Source organism: Brachionichthys hirsutus, chromosome 8 (genome assembly GCF_040956055.1).
Source record: "Brachionichthys hirsutus isolate HB-005 chromosome 8, CSIRO-AGI_Bhir_v1, whole genome shotgun sequence".
NCBI lineage: Eukaryota > Metazoa > Chordata > Actinopteri > Lophiiformes > Brachionichthyidae > Brachionichthys > Brachionichthys hirsutus.
In genome coordinates this window covers 10,093,103-10,108,742 of record NC_090904.1, presented here as the reverse complement: position 1 = coordinate 10,108,742, position 15,640 = coordinate 10,093,103, and the positions used below count along the sequence as shown (strand labels likewise).

At 48.1% G+C, this 15,640-nt stretch overlaps 2 protein-coding genes across 2 annotated transcripts; one reads left to right on the top strand and one right to left on the bottom strand.

Annotated features, from left to right (window-relative positions):
• Positions 1-897: 897 nt before the first annotated feature.
• Positions 898-5,965, bottom strand: ptpdc1a (protein tyrosine phosphatase domain containing 1a). The gene is made up of 9 exons (XM_068742659.1): positions 5,938-5,965; positions 5,118-5,289; positions 4,908-4,988; positions 4,658-4,776; positions 3,639-3,776; positions 2,553-3,556; positions 2,091-2,276; positions 1,879-1,989; positions 898-1,796 (listed from the first exon to the last, which is right to left on the bottom strand). Exons 2-9 carry the CDS (start codon positions 5,252-5,254, stop codon positions 1,683-1,685), a joined length of 1,890 nt encoding a protein of 629 aa, XP_068598760.1. The 5' UTR covers positions 5,255-5,289; positions 5,938-5,965; the 3' UTR covers positions 898-1,682.
• Positions 5,966-10,449: 4,484 nt separating this feature from the next.
• Positions 10,450-12,773, top strand: barx1 (BARX homeobox 1). The gene is made up of 4 exons (XM_068742850.1): positions 10,450-10,853; positions 11,715-12,000; positions 12,104-12,188; positions 12,447-12,773. The coding sequence occupies exons 1-4, from the start codon at positions 10,625-10,627 to the stop codon at positions 12,612-12,614; spliced, it is 768 nt and encodes a 255-aa protein (XP_068598951.1). The 5' UTR covers positions 10,450-10,624; the 3' UTR covers positions 12,615-12,773.
• The last annotated feature ends 2,867 nt before the right edge of the window (positions 12,774-15,640 follow it).

The following is a 15,640-nucleotide window of genomic DNA, read 5'->3' as shown; positions in this document are numbered from 1 at the left end:
TCCAACAGCGACGCCGTTAACCATTCATTACAACTTGCTAGCTTGCCCCGTCCCGCTAACAGCTAGCTTAACAGCACGTTCCAGCATGCGTGTAAAAAAAAAAAGAGGAAAAAAAGCAAACGTCATTCTAAAGAACGGAAGCTCGAAGTTAATACCAGGTGTTAGTATGAAAGTGTTTAAACGAGCGAGTGTCCGGTTACGGAGGTAGAGAACTACTTACAACGTAGAATTAATACAGTCTGCCATGTCGAAAGGCTCCTCCACCCTCATTGCTTCTTCTTCGTGGGTGGTGACGCAACGTACAGTGACGTTAAACGGCGCAACGTCGCCCCCTCCTGTTCGGCATGTGGACAGCAATGCATCGACTCAAAACTGCCAACATTAAAAATAAATATAAATGGAAAAACACAGAAAATAAAAATGCTATACATCAATAAATAAAAAACAGACAATATAACTACAAGAAATATATTTTTTTAAATAATAAAAATATATGTGGTAATAAATACGAAAATTAATATATCAATATAATTAAATATCCATAAATAAATAAAAGTATTCTGCTCTTATATTTATTTTTTTCATGATGCAGACATTTATATTTCCTGTAGTTAATGCCATCCATCCATCCATCCATTGTCTTCCGCTTACCCAGGGCCAGGTCGCGGGGGCAGCAGCCTAAGCAGTTAATGCCAGTGGCTGCTAAAGTGGCTTTATTTATTTATCCATCTATCTATCTATTTGCACAAGGATGTTGTATTTCCCCCAGCAGATGACCTCTGACTGAACATATTCAATGGGTTTGGATGTTGCACCATTGTTATAACAGCTGGGGGAACTTTTTTATTCCTGTGCTGGATAGCTGCTAAAACGAAGATGAAATACAGACAGTTAGCAGTAAGTTGTGTTTAATGCATAAGAAGTAGCCCATGGCAACAATGGAAAAAATAGTGCTTGTTGAAAGCCCCAGGCAGGTGATCCGTGTCAGCAGATCTACATTACATGGTGCCCATACATGAGACATGAGGTGAGGCGCCCTCTGACTCCTCTCAAAACACACACACACACACAGCAGTGTGAGTCCAGAGGCTCTTTGATGCTAAACACAACAGTGGAGGCAGATTGATGGCTTGTAAATGCATGAACAACAGTGCAGAGAGAGGTTTTTGGACAGGCAGTAGTAAGGACACCAAACTGATTGGAGAAGCAGATAATTGCACTGCAGCCTGTCGATCGTGCGTGGCTGTGATAAGACAACCCTTTGCTTCCCATACGACCGGAGCGACATTCCCATTCGTCATCGGACCTGACAATCTGAATAAATAAAGACACATATTTTGGTTTAAATAAGACTCGGCCGAGGTTAACATTTAAATAACATTGTACCAACATCATGAGGGTGCTGCCGTCATTTTCCAACCAGCTAACAATTAGATATTAAAAGCAACACAAACGTCACAGAAGAGCAAACTGACTGGCACGTGAACAGAGAGGATGGCAGCGCTGAGCGTCTATTAAGAGCTTCAGATGTTAAATCTTTAATAACATTCTAATATACTGAAAGACAAAAGATTGGCAGCAGTGACTGGTAAAATGAACTGGCTTAAATAATAATGCCCCAAAACAAGGTTGGAGCCCTGTTTGTGCTCCTGGTGTCAGGTCAGGGTCCCGTGGAGGCCGGATCAGGAGCTTTGGTTCTCCTCTGCAGCTTTGTCGAGGAGCTTGTGGAAAATGGGAGTCAGGATTGCCTTCAGGGCGGCGTGCAAAGACTCATTGTCCTCCGAGGCGAGGTCGATCTGGAGACAACGGGAAGCGTTTCAGTCACGCACGCGAAACACACGGAAATGCAGTCAATATGGACGTCGCGCTAGCGCTCACCCGAGTAAACGCTTTTATAGTTTGGTTGAGGAAACCGGCCTCCACGTCTTCCGCCGCTGGCAGGAGATGAGCGGCGCAGTCGAGGACGCACAGCAGAGTGAGTCTGTGGCCCTGTTCCAGGAAGGAGACGGACGACAATGACATCACACTGCACAAACAGCTGTCCGATGGCTTCAAAGGGAGGAGGGAGGGAGCGTCATCGACCCGGCTACCTTCTCCAGGGAGTCCAGGGCGTTCTGCGGGTTGACGTTCTTCTCGCAGAGGGCTTTTATGTCCTCGCTGCTGATGACCGGATCCTTCAGCTGCTCGAGCCAGGACCACATCAGACCGGACAGGACCAGAGGATCCCTCTCCAAACACAACCTCTCCCAGGTCCCCTCTCTGGAGTTGAGCTCCGTCTGCACGGCGTGACAGAAACACGACACCAGGAAAAGAAATCCGGATTTAAAATCAGGGATGAGAGGAAACGTATCCGAGCTCTTTCTGTCAGCTCATGAAAACTAAGCAGCCTGTTAAAACCCAGATATCCCAGAATGACAGAATGAAAGCTTCTCGTGGTCCGTTCTATGACCCAGGAGGAGACCCCCCCCCCCCCATCTCCCATCCATCCTTGAGCTTCATGGCTTCGTACTGTCAAATATTCCCATGCTGTGTACACTTGGGAGTATTTTTACCTGCCACAGCGACACCTTCGCGGAGAGGTCGTTATCCGTCAGGCCCATCGCCAGCGCTCTGGCCACCAACAGGCGTCGGCTCTCTGGCGTGAGCTCAGGCTGGGGCTGCTCCCCGCCGGCTACAGAGTTTCTCCTGGTTGATAAGGCTGGCCCCCAGTGGGCTCCCCCCCCATGCTCAGACAGATCTAGAGACAGACGCTGTTGGCCCTTTCGTAGCTGCTTTTCAGAAAAGGCGGTTCCCGTTTCTTGCTTTGCGTCCTGGAGGCCGATGATGTCCTGAGGAGGGGGGTCTGGAGACCCGGGAGGGGGGCGGGCTGTAAGGCTGCCGAGTGACCAGGAATGTTTGGCGCCACAGTTTATCTTCGGATCCCCCAAAAGGTGCTCTCGTGATCCCAGTTTGTGAAGGGCAGAATCGCTGTAGCTGAGGCTCCTGGCGTGGGACAGGGGGGGTCTCGGGGGGCTTTCTACATGCTGCTGCCCCCACAGAGGTTCCAGCCCATTATCACCGGTGAGGGGTCGATCGTGAAGAGGTCTGGATTGCAAAGGGAGTGGGCTGAGAGGCTGGACCGGAATCCCCTTCCCTCTCATCTCTTTGCCGAGCTGCTGGAGAGCCTGCCGGGACACGGTCTTCTCCACCTCGGCGGCGAGGTCGGGCGTCTCCAGCCGCTCCTCCTCCATCAGCGCCCGCCTGTCGGCGGCGACGTCGACCAGGAGCCGGCACACCAGCTGGACGATCTTTGGCACGTTCTTCATCTGCCGGGCTTCGTAGCCGTGCAGCAGATGCCGCTGCCGAATGAGGTACTGGGACAAGGTGACCGCGCTGCTTCTGGGTTCTGCGCAGGAGAAGATGCTTCGAAGGGGAACTAGAAACTGGGCGAATTCCCGGACACAAAGCAGCTGGCCTCTGGTCTGGATGGAGTTGGGTCTCTTGGCTCGCACGAATAGGATGGCCTGATCGGCGCTCATCCGGGATGTGAACACCAGGTAGCACGCCAGCAGCACTCCTGCACAGGGAGACATAAAGAAGGGGCGTTTTAGAAACACAAGCAAGGACCGACGCCACGACGGACCGCAGGCGGTCTGAACCTGTTCTTCCAAGGCCAGCATGGCAGTGGATGGCCAGTTTCCCCTCTTGAATGGCGAAGGACATGACCTTGACCATGTCGAGGATCGTTGTCAGGGAGGCCACGCCGTAATCCTTCCACCCAAAGTTGTAGTAATAAACTGAAAGACAGAAGAACGAAGACGAGCGCTAGAGATGGCATCGACAATGTAAGAGGGGACCGGACGCGGCGCCGGTGGCGAGGACAGTTCATATCGACTGGACTCGGCCGAGACGTTTTGTGGTTTCATCATCAGGTCCGGAAAGCACGCTCCTGTAACTCGACACCAGTGCAGACGTGTGTGAAACGCTTTTTATTGGCCTTTTAGAATATCTTGAGAAGGAAAAAGCGTAGTCCATAACACCGCTACGTTGCAGTGATGGAATAAATCCAGAAAAATATATTGGAACATGTTTTGAAATCTGAGTACTCATGAAAACAAATAGCAGATAACTTCATGATGAGGTAAGGATTACATTTTTAAAGTGTTTTGTTCTCGTCTCCTTTTCCTGAATGTCTGGTATCGATCTCCTTGGATCAATAAATACAGGAACTACTATGATGGTTCTGTTCAGACTTACGGACCCACTTGAACTAACACGACGGTAGAAATCCTCGTTTTATGATGTAGGCCGTAGACGTACTGGTAAACAGGTCTGCCAGCGACATCACGCAGCAGCTGAAGATATTTATCAATTAAAGATTCCCTCCTTCATAATGACGAAGCATGCATTGTGCATCACACACACACACACACACACACACACACACACACACACACGAGCGACAACAAGCTAGTGGTTTAACCCAGTTTACCCAGAAGAATCTCCAGAGAGCTCATTAGGAAGAAACCTCAGAGGAATAAGCGGAATCTCCTGGTGACCACTTGTTGACAGAACTTTATCAAAGATGCTCACAACTCAAAACAGCAATTATCCCCCAACGCTTCCTGTTCCTGCTTCTTCTCCTGCGGAATGACGCGATGCCAGCAGCGAGACTTACTGTCTGCTTGCATGAACGTTTCAGGTCGGTAAGTGAAGCCGCTCTGCTGCTCCAGGGGGTTTCCACAGCTGGCGTGTTCCCCCGGCCGCTGGAGGTTGATGACCGTCTTCAAGCCGCACCTGATGGATGTCGGCGACAGGTAGAAAGCCCACACGGGCACAGCACAACGCACGCATCACATTACCGCCTGTGTTCAGACACAGATCTAGAAAACAATGAATGAAATAAGAGAGGAAGGAAACTACTGCACCTCTGGAATCGTTCAATGATGTTATATTTCTCTATGAGCTCAGTAGAAGGCCTCGCCATCGCTAGCAAGTTGTCAGTGATCCTGTAAATGTTAAAATCACATTAAAGTTGCATTATGGAGCTTTAAAGAAGGCCCAGCAGACACCGTCCGGTACTTTTATGCATCTACCGACGTGGACCTGAACACTAGAGGCGAGCCGGCCCAGCGTACCAGGACGAGTAGAGCCCTCGGACCGCTTGCTCCTCCTCGCTCCAGCGAGACGGGTTCTCGTATTTGCAAGCTTTCCCTCCACAGGCCATGGAGCACTGCATGTGGCCGGGGATGACGTGCCTCAGGGTCTCCCCCATCTTGGTGTACTTTGCGGTCGGGACCCTGGCATTGGCTGCAGAACAAAACAGACACCTCAGAACGAGCTGGCTGCGATCGGCGTGTTTCCCTGCGGCTGAAGGCTGAGGCTGGTTCACGCCGAGTGCCGCCGCGACTCTGTGGGACGGGGAGGAGAGGATCTCCGGGGCGAAGCCGCGTGTGCGCCGCAGGACCTCCGAGGCCGAGTGCCCTGCGGCTGCATGCCGTCCCGCCTCCCGTTATCTCCCCGGGTATGGAGCTCTGCGTAGCGGCGTCTTAGCATGCGTCCTAAAAGACGCCTGGCCCAGCAGCTGTGTGGCGGCGATGAATCATCGCTTACCAATCACCGTCAGCAAAGAGAGGCAAAGCAACTATCAGCAGCAGCATTTGAAGTGTCGCCACGGTAACCATCTCCAAAGTCGTCAGTGGGAGGTTGATGGTGCACGGGCGGGGGGGGGGGGGTTGCACACAAATTAGAGCGACGCACACACCTGAGATCTGAGGCAGGCGGCTTGTAAACAAAAGAGGAAAATGTCGTATTTACAGTTTAGTAGCTACTTAATGAAAATACATTTAAATGTCTGTGAGAGTCTTTCCTGGTTAAATACAACACGTCTCCTCTCATCAGCTCATCTTGTGGACTTTCATTCACGGCAGATAGAATATCTACATTAAAAAGCTTTACCTCTGCGTGCTCCCGCTGGACGTCGTGTTGCTGATGTTGAGCTCTTACCCGTCTCCATCGCCGTGCCGATGTCTCCACCTCGCGCTCCGCTCACGGAGGAGGACGAGTCGCTCAGGACGCTGACGCCGGCGGCCATGGCAGGTGCTGAAAGGCGTGAATAAACATCGTGTGTTCAAGGCAAATGACAAAGGAAGGAAGGGCACAGCAGCTTACGAGCAGAACACACAAATGAGATGGGTGTGTGTGCCGCGTTGCCCGGCGAGACGACCCGGGGGACGGGCAAACCGAGGCGCCAGGTCAGCAGCTCGTGTGTCAACCTGACTGCCGCACCTATGGGAGCGGGTGGGCGTGGCCAGGAGTCGACGGTGGGAGCCGGGAGTTAGCATCATGAGTTAGAGACGTTTAAACTACACGGTGTTTTATTAGCGCCTCCTAAATTAGCCATCCGCCCGCTTTCATCAAAGCAACGCTTCCTGACTTCTTGATTTACGTCTCCTGATATCAGCTGGACTCCAGGGACCAGACATTTCTCATGTTACCCCCCCCCCTCCAGCTCGAATGAAACTCTGCACCTTCCCGCCTCGCTGGGGCCCATTAACAATGGAGCAGGCTGACCTTTTGATGGGCGAACGATTCCCTGACCTTTGGGGCTTCCCTTCCTACCTTGATAAAGTCAATCAGGATGACTTAATTAAAGATTAGTGAAATGCTCAACTGATCAGCAGCCCCCCCGGCGTCCCGGCACACAGTCTGGAAACTACTGGTTTAGAGAAGGTTGTTAAAAGATCTTCTAACAGTAACTTTAAACATGCTTATCACAGAATATTTAGTCTGACGATTATTGATAAGGAGGAAGCAGCGGAGACAGATCATCTCTCATCACCTCATTAGCTGGTAGCGTTAGCACGCGTTAATGTGGTGCCGCCAGGACGGCGAGGATTCGCTCCAACCGAGCGTCCGGGAGTCCAGGCCTGCGTGGAGACGAGGAAGCACTAGAGACAGACATTATTCTGTTAAGATGAAGACAAATCAAAAGGGACAACACACTTCTGGAAGGAGAAACAATAGAACGTTGCAGCATCCAGATTCTGTGGTTTGTGCATCTGAACTTTAACCTTAACAGCTGATTAACACATTTTCTAAGGCTCCCGAAGTCTATCAATAATCAATGATGCTAAATCGGAGGTTGCCTTTTTCCGCTCACTCCTGTTTTTGGAGCCGTTTAAAAGTGCAATCCACTTCTCTTGTTACGAACTAAAATGGCGGCGGATCCTAGCGTGACGCCGCTCGATGCGGTTCTGACATTACGGCCGGAGCCCGACACCTCTTGGCGCCGACTCCGGGTAACGACCTGCTGAACGAGACGCCGGGACAAACGCGCATCAAATATTAACGATTACCGGAAGCAGAGTGACCGCGAACAAATCCCGTCACTCAACGGCGAATGAATGAAAACACTTGTGGTGGATCCTGTCGGCGGGCGGGACAGAGGTGGCGTGAAAGCTGTGGAATGTCTTTCAGCGAGGACGCGAGTGGGACGCGGGACTGAATGTGCTGACAGAGACACGCAGCTTGAAGGGACAACCCGGCAGGACGCAACCGCTGTTCAGATGGTTGCTCCTTCTCCTCTGCTAAAGCCAGGCGTTAAAGCTCAAACAGAACCTGCTACCCTTTGATGTCATTTTAATTTGTATACATATATTCATCAATATTAGTACAAAGTGTGGACGGACCGGACCGGCGTACTCACTCGCTCTCGACCCGTTGATGATCACAGGTAGTCGTTGGCCATGGAGGACACGCTCTCCATCTGTAGGTCAACGACCTGACGCGAGGAGGCAGAGCGATGACGTCATTGTTAATAACCTAAACACATGAACTACGACCTCCTCCTCCTCTCTCCCGCAAATGTCTGTTGCCGTATTAAATACCGGGAACAGCTGATGCAGCTTGAATATGTTTTTTTTTTAAAACATTTCCGGATTCGCTCCTAACGTCTCCGCGCAGTCACGTGCTCTGGTGCGTCCAATCCGGCGCCGCGTTTCTAACGCCAAACTACGAAATACGAGAAACCCGGAAAACGTGTAGGCGGGGGTGGCGAGTGGTAAGAGATGTGATTGGGCCAGCGTAACGTCAGTATATAGAACTAACCAATGGGCTGCTGTCCTTGCTTCGGGGGCCGTTCGGCAGATGTGTAAATAACATATCTGTTCGGCTCGACGGCCATTACTCACTTATAATGTCACTTCGGCTGGTTTATCAGCACCTCTGACGTCAGTCCCCAAATCAACGTCACGCAACGCGAGTACAAAAGTTAAATAAACTATCTTAAAACTCACTGGCGTTGCCTTGGTTATAGTTCTACAAACACATTTACATTAACTCATTACGTCAGCTTCACGGTCTTCCCGGTCCGACGCCTGCAAGTCGAGGACGCTAGCTAATTAGCTTACAGAACTCTACTAGCTGAAGTTAGCATACGGGCTAGCTAAGGACCGTCTCACCTCCTTCCGGTCGTCTGTCTTTAGGAGAGCCGACATGGTGAACTCATGACTCCGACGCCGCGGCTGTTCCATCGCGGGCAAGCTCTTTCTTCTCGCCACATCATTTTTGTTAGCTGAATTCAGCTAGCTGACTAGCTAACCTAGCAGCCTGACATGTTGTCATGCGAGAGGGAGTGGTCCAGTGACGTCACGTGGCCGTAATTTAGCCGCGTTTGTTTGGATGTCGTTTCGATATTTTCTTACACATAAATAAAAACATATGTGCTTTCCTTTTCTTTAGATGGTGAAAATGGTATAAACTGTGTTTTATGGACATCGTTTGTTGTGTTTTCTAAAATAATTTTAAATCCCACAAAAAAACAGTTTGAAAATAGAGATAATCTATTTCACTGATTACCAGACACGGGGTGGAAGGGCCTCTGGGGGGCCTCTGATGACGCTGAACGCTGCAGATGAGTGAAATGTAATTATATATTGTATCCACGGTCACGTGATGAGGGTCCCTCATGGGACAGCAGGTTGCTGATGAACGTCTGGGCTTGCAATCTCAGGCGTGACCGCCAGAGGGAGATCTATTCCAGCAGAGTCACTTTATGCAGCTGATGAGGGGAAACCAACGAGGCAGCTTTGACCTGACCGTCAACACGTGGTTGAAACTTGACTGGGCAGAAAGAACGAGATGGAAAGAACGAGCCCAAGCGAACAGGCTCGAACAGAAAATGACTCACATGACCGATGGCATTCTTTAAAATGGAAACCTTATTATTGGTTTTAAATGTAACCCCCCCCCCCAGAAGCTTCCTGCTCAGGACACGATACGCATTCTTTTAAAGGATCCGTGAACATTTAATTAAAATATATTTGAACAGTATGTTTGGTGTCCCTTTGTCTTTGCTGTTTCATCTTTAAATGGCCATAAAACCTTTAACGTTCTGCAGGAAGTGATTCTGCAGCTGTCGAATGAGATCCAGACACTTGGAACTGCACAATAAACTAAAATAGCGCTTTTACGAGGTGTTTTCTTTCAGAAAATGTTTATTCTTTGACAGGTTTTTTTTTTTGCTGCAGTTCTGAAGAGCATTGCAATCATGTTGTTAGGGCCAGTATTGGTTGCTTCCTCTCCTGCATAAATTAGATTTATTAAAATGCAATCTAAATAGACTCCCAACTTCGGAGCATTCAAAGGTTATTTGAGGTTTGTCTGCTCCACGGCTGTTTTTAGAAGGCAGGAGATTTTCTCCCAGCAGCTCTGAGACATGCTCAAAATATGCTGTGGGAGATATTCATCAACGTTGGCCCAAATAACCGCAAATGAAAAACCCCAGCAGTCCTCGTGGGCGTGCATGGGCTTTCTGCTGATTAACCTCTACAATGAACTATTTCCCTTTTAGCGGCCGCTGTATCTGCCTGCAGGACATCAGCCGAGGTTTCATTTGCAAGTAATGAGGATGAATTTGAGCAATAAGTACTGCATATGACGTCATCATTTTAGATTCATATATGCTCCTTATCTCTTTTTATATTTATACAGGGATTTTTTTTACAGTCCTGTATTTAAAGATAAGCATCAATAATGTCTCTATAATATGTGTTCAATAAAATGTTGAGACGGAAATGAAAAGATTTGTCCAGAGAAGAATCCTGTTCGTGGCCCTCCTATGACGCGCGGATTCACCTGCGGGATGAGAAAGAATTCCCTCCTTCCGGGTCCCTTTTTTTTGTCCTGTACTTTTGCATATAAATGCGGGACATGTGCGGGTTTGCATGAAACTTGGGCTCGGCGAAGGCAGCGAGCAGACAAACCCTGCATGCGGAGAGGTGGAGCTACGAGACTCCTAAAAAAACCCGAAGCTTATTCCTCAACTCACTGCCAAGGTGACGCTCCACGGCGGACAAATAGCTCCGCTGCTTCCACAGTGGGCATGAACGCGGCCCGCGTCGGGGGGGGGGGGTTGCTCCAACGTTTCTCGCTTCTACAGTTTTGCTCCAGATCTGTCCAAAAGTGACGCGTAAAGCGGCAGGGGCGCGAGAAATATCGCGTGTTTGATTTTTTGTTTTTGCTTGTTCCAGACCCTGAGGATAATTTTAACCCGCAGTCTCGGACTACAGAGGCGCGACGGAGGGATTATGACCGCCGGTTCGGCCCGCTGAAGGAGCGAGAATCGGTTTTACGCGCTCGGTGAATGTTGAGGCGGCCGCACAGCCAGATTATGCAGCATCCTTTGGACATGGCGGCTCATTACTTTCCTCCAGAGCTGCATCCGGATCACAGAACGCACCGCTACAGGAGCTTCATGATCGAGGAGATCCTGACAGATCACCCGGGGCACAAAGCTTCTGCTCCGGCAGGGGAGCTCCTGAAGTTCGGCGTCCACGCACTCCTGTCCGCCCGGCCTCTCCACAGCCAGCTGGGTGAGGCAGGCGTTAGCGCAGAGATCAATACTTATCGATGAAGTGTGTTAACTGGAGATAATGTCTGATGATGTTTCATAAACACGAAGATAAGAGCGACGTTCGATTCCTCTGAGGGAATGTCTGCAGGAAAATGGATTCTTTGACGCGCGAGAAAAAAATCAAAACTGCTGACGTGAAAAAAAAATATTATTGAAGTCAGATATCTGTGTTATTTATTCATTATGCGCGTGCGTGTAATTAGTGGAAATGATTTTATGCGTTTCAAGGAAAATACTGGCGTTCAATGCAAAAAAAAAAAAAAGATTTCTAAATTGCGTAACATATTAAAGTAAATAAATAAAAACGCGTCAGGGAGATTTCACAATATCTGATCCACCGTAGAAACCCGTTCGTGGATTCATTCGTTTATGCCTTCAGGACGTGGCGTGCGTGCTCGTTCCACGCCCGCGTTTGTTGAGAGTGGGATTTAATTTCAAATCTAAACAGAGATTACAAAATTTTAAATTTTGTAATTATTTTTTTTTACATTTATTCCAGTTCCAGTTTATTCCATCAAAGATGCTTTGGTTCGTTTGCGTCCCACCCAAACCCCGTTTGATCCACAGACCTTTAATCAGATCGTGTGGAACATTTTAATGACGAGATGGTTTGTCAGTCCATTTTTACTTTTGGTATCAAAGTCTAACAACATTTTTATGGTCGACCTAATAAATGCTTAAATTATTCTTATAATATAATAATTATTCCTCATATTCTCTCCAAAAAGCTCCTGAACGCTGACCATCCAATAATCTCAAATCATGACTTCATGAAGCCTTCTAAAAGAGTGTGTGTGTGTGTGTGTGTGTGTGTGTTCAGTGTTAAAGGCCGACCAGACGAGTCTCCTCAAGTTCCCCATATCGCCGCTGTCCTGCTCCCTGGGCTCCCCGCTGGGCTCCCCGCTGCTGGCCGCCGGCCTCCATGTCGGCCCGGCGTCTCACCACCTGCCGCTGGACCTGCACCTCCGTGGGAAGCTGGAGCACGGAGCCGACGGGGGCAGCAAGACCAAGAAGGGGCGCCGGAGCCGCACCGTGTTCACCGAGCTGCAGCTGATGGGTCTGGAGAAACGCTTCGAGAAGCAGAAGTACCTGTCCACGCCTGACAGGTGGGTTTAAAGGCCGGCCCGGAAGGATGTGGGGGTTCCAGGATTGGATCTTCCAGTATTTCAAAACACTCGCATCTGAATTCCTTCATGTTGTTCTTCACAGAATAGATCTGGCCGAGTCTCTGGGTCTCAGTCAGCTGCAGGTGAAAACGTGGTACCAGAACCGGAGGATGAAGTGGAAGAAAATCGTAAGTTATTCCTTGTGACGACGCTTCTGGTGATTTTAGGCGTGCAGCGACGACTCAAACGGCACAAATGAAGTTTACAGCAGAGATGGAAGCGATTTGCTCTCAGATTAGATTAGATTAGATTAGATGAACGGGTGAGAGCGAAGGCCTCGTTTATCGCTGGCCGTTTGGGCCGGTTACGTGAATGGCACACTGCAGAGGTCAAAGGTCATCCTTCTTTTTGAACCACAGTTTGTCAACACTCTTTTCACGCTGCAGGTGCTGCAGGGCGGCGGCTTGGAGTCGCCCACCAAACCAAAAGGCCGGCCGAAGAAGAACTCCATCCCCAGCAGCGAGCAGCTGTCCGAGCAGGAGCGGTCCGCCGCGGACGCCGACCCCCGCTCCGAGGGCGCCGGCCCCCACGCAGAGAGCACTCAGGAGGAATGACCCGGCCGAGTGAACTTACTCTGACTGTACCGAGGCGCTCCGGGATGGCTCGGCGTGTCTCTGTTCAAAGGGGGGACAAATTCCTCGAAGGCGTTGGACGGACGGACAGACGGACGGGCCGGCGCTCCTGAAGCCGGACCCGGTTTCGAAGCCTCCAAAGACACGCAGGCCTAGCAGGAAACTGAACCGCACACGCCGACAGCCGTGTGCTGTCATAGCAGCACCCCCCCCCCCCCCCCCCCCCCCCCCCCGCTGTGCACCCTTTCTTGGGGAAGTTGGTGGTGCTGAGAAGGAGAGTCAAACCTTTATATCGTAAGGATCCGCTCTCACTCGTCTGTTTCCCATTCCTTTTGTGTAACTATGTTTAATTATTAAATATATTTTCACTAACGCCGCTCTGTTTATTAAAAGGAAGCCATCGGCTTTTAATGAATACGATGATGATGATGATGATGATGATCGGTCGCACACATTCAAGGCCCTAATATGGTCACATTCCATCACAGCGGGGAAATGTCCCGCCGCTTCCTGAACGGACTTGCTGGCTGTTGGAGGAACAGACGGAGGCCGACGCAGCCAGATGGTTGAACGAACGGGCAGCAGTCGGTCCAAACTCCTGCTTTCATTCGATTTAGCAGGAGACGTGCGTTTGTTGTTAGGATGAGGATTCACACATGCGTGGGCTCGACTGTCAGGACAACGGGAAAGAAGAACGTTCCCGAGATCCGACTGCTTTCCTGTCTATCGATGACACTAATAAATGTCATTATTGAAAATATTAAAATATTTCAAGAAGACAGTTGCAAGCTCGTTTAACGTCAGCGGCTGTTATTATAGCTGATTTGGAGTTATTTTTGGAGGCTGCATCACCGGTCACAGGAAATCTTTTACTTCTAATTATTATATTTATAATATAATTATACTGGATGGCGACTGGCAGCCTGTTCAAATCTAAATATATTTTGTTTTATTGTATTTTCTGCTCTGCTAGCATTTTCCAGAGATATCTACAGAAACGATGTGAGGCGTTCAGGTTCAGAAAATACTGCAGGAATATATGGAAACAACAACTGGAGCAATACATGCAAAATAGAGTTTTATAATAATAATAATTATTATTATGTGTGACGTTGGACAGTTTTCTCATTGCTTATTGTTCCCTAAACTCTTTATTTTAACTCCAGGGCTGGAGCCAACGTTCCCTTTTCATTCATTTCTTTCTCTTTAACTCTTTATTACCAAAAGTCTCATACACTTGACTTCTACTTCAGAAGGTAGATTCCCCCCGAGAAAGCTGCATTTTCGATGAAAAAATTCCGGATTTTACAAGGGTTCCATAAATTAGAGCAAATTATGTTTTCTATTTTTTTTGACAAATTTGTCAGAAGGTTCCATTAAGACATTTTTCCCCCATAAATTAGAGTATTCTGACTTCATGGGGACTTTAAAGGGTTTTATGAAGGAACTCCGAAGCGTCTTTTTAACGCAGGTTAGATCCTCGTAAACATCCGATCACTCATTAACGGTGTCGGTGGAACCCTTCAGAACCGGATATCTGCGCGACGCCGCGGGCCGACGGTTCCTCACACACCGACCGGTTCTTATCGCGGCGGTTTGGCCTCCAGAAGATGTAAAAACACAGATTTAAAAATACAAACTGAAAGATTTTGATTAAAATTCAAACTGCTTTTGTCTTTAGAGGGAATTTCGCGTCTTCGGATCCAGAACGTTTAACGCGCTGCTGTAGACGACATTAATCTGTAATCTGTAAATTCTGTAATTTAAATAGGACGGATACGAACCCGGTGTGTGTGCTGGGATAAAGTTAAAGTTGAGCAACATTGCAACACCGCTGAGAATAAGAAACGACGCGTCTTCATTCATTATTAATAATATAGTATTTTATTTATCAAACTGATAGTTAGTTAAACAATAAACAATTTATTATCGTAAGGAAAGAAGATCGAATCTGATTTGAATCTAAAAACGCTGCGACCAGACTTTAATTTGGGTTTCTAACAGTTAACATTTTTGTATGACACTCAAATAAACTAAACCTAAATCAAAGATGGCATATATTTTTCAATTCGCGATAATTCCGTGAGAAATTAAGGAACATGTCGAAAAATGTAATCAAATGGGAAAAATCACCAGAATCTGCACTAAAGGTTTAATGGAAACGCGTTTAGACGCTTTGGCGTTTAAAAAACAGGAAGAGGAGGAAACAGATTAAAGAAAAAAGTGCATGAGAAAATAAAATAAATAGGTCATAATGTCGTAAAGTTTCCCGATGTATTATCAACTGTCATCCGACAAAAAAAAACAATGGAACCACTACAAAATTATTGTACTATAAAAAATTATTTTAGAAAATTACACACACACACACTGCATCAGTGTCGGTGCTCCTGACGTGTTCTGTCCAATCAAACAGAGCGGATCAGAACATTTTAACTGAATCCCTACTGTTCTGTCTCTCTGCTGGATGACCTTGAGGCGAAGCTGTGTCCTTGGAGTCTGGAGCACAGAAAACAAAGCGGAACGAGGTGAGAGAAAAGTGTCCAAAATGGGGAAATTAAAGGTCTGAATCTTTCTAAACACCCAGTTTGTTTTTGAAAAGTTTCATTTTGCATCCGTAGAAGTTCTAATTACAGATTTACTCACTTTGGTGCCTTCAAAGTTCTCCTAAGGACCCCCCCCCCCCCCTTCTCCCTCTCTAAATATCTAAATATAAAATTACAGGCACTTTAAGTTAAAGACCTGCGTTCACCGGCGGTTTATCACTAAGTATTATGTAAAGAAAAACAATGCATCGTCAGCATGGATTAAATAACCTCAGAGTAAAAGTGATACATTGGATTTGAAGTCTTTTGATGCGTCTTTTAATTTTGAGCAGCTGATTATAGAATCCAGGTTCTTCCTGTCCTCCACCTCTTCAAAGAGCTCCTCTCTTTCATGTCTTCTCAGTTTCACCTAAAGATCCATCTGCTGGTCCCCACCACACGCACAAACACACCACCACCACC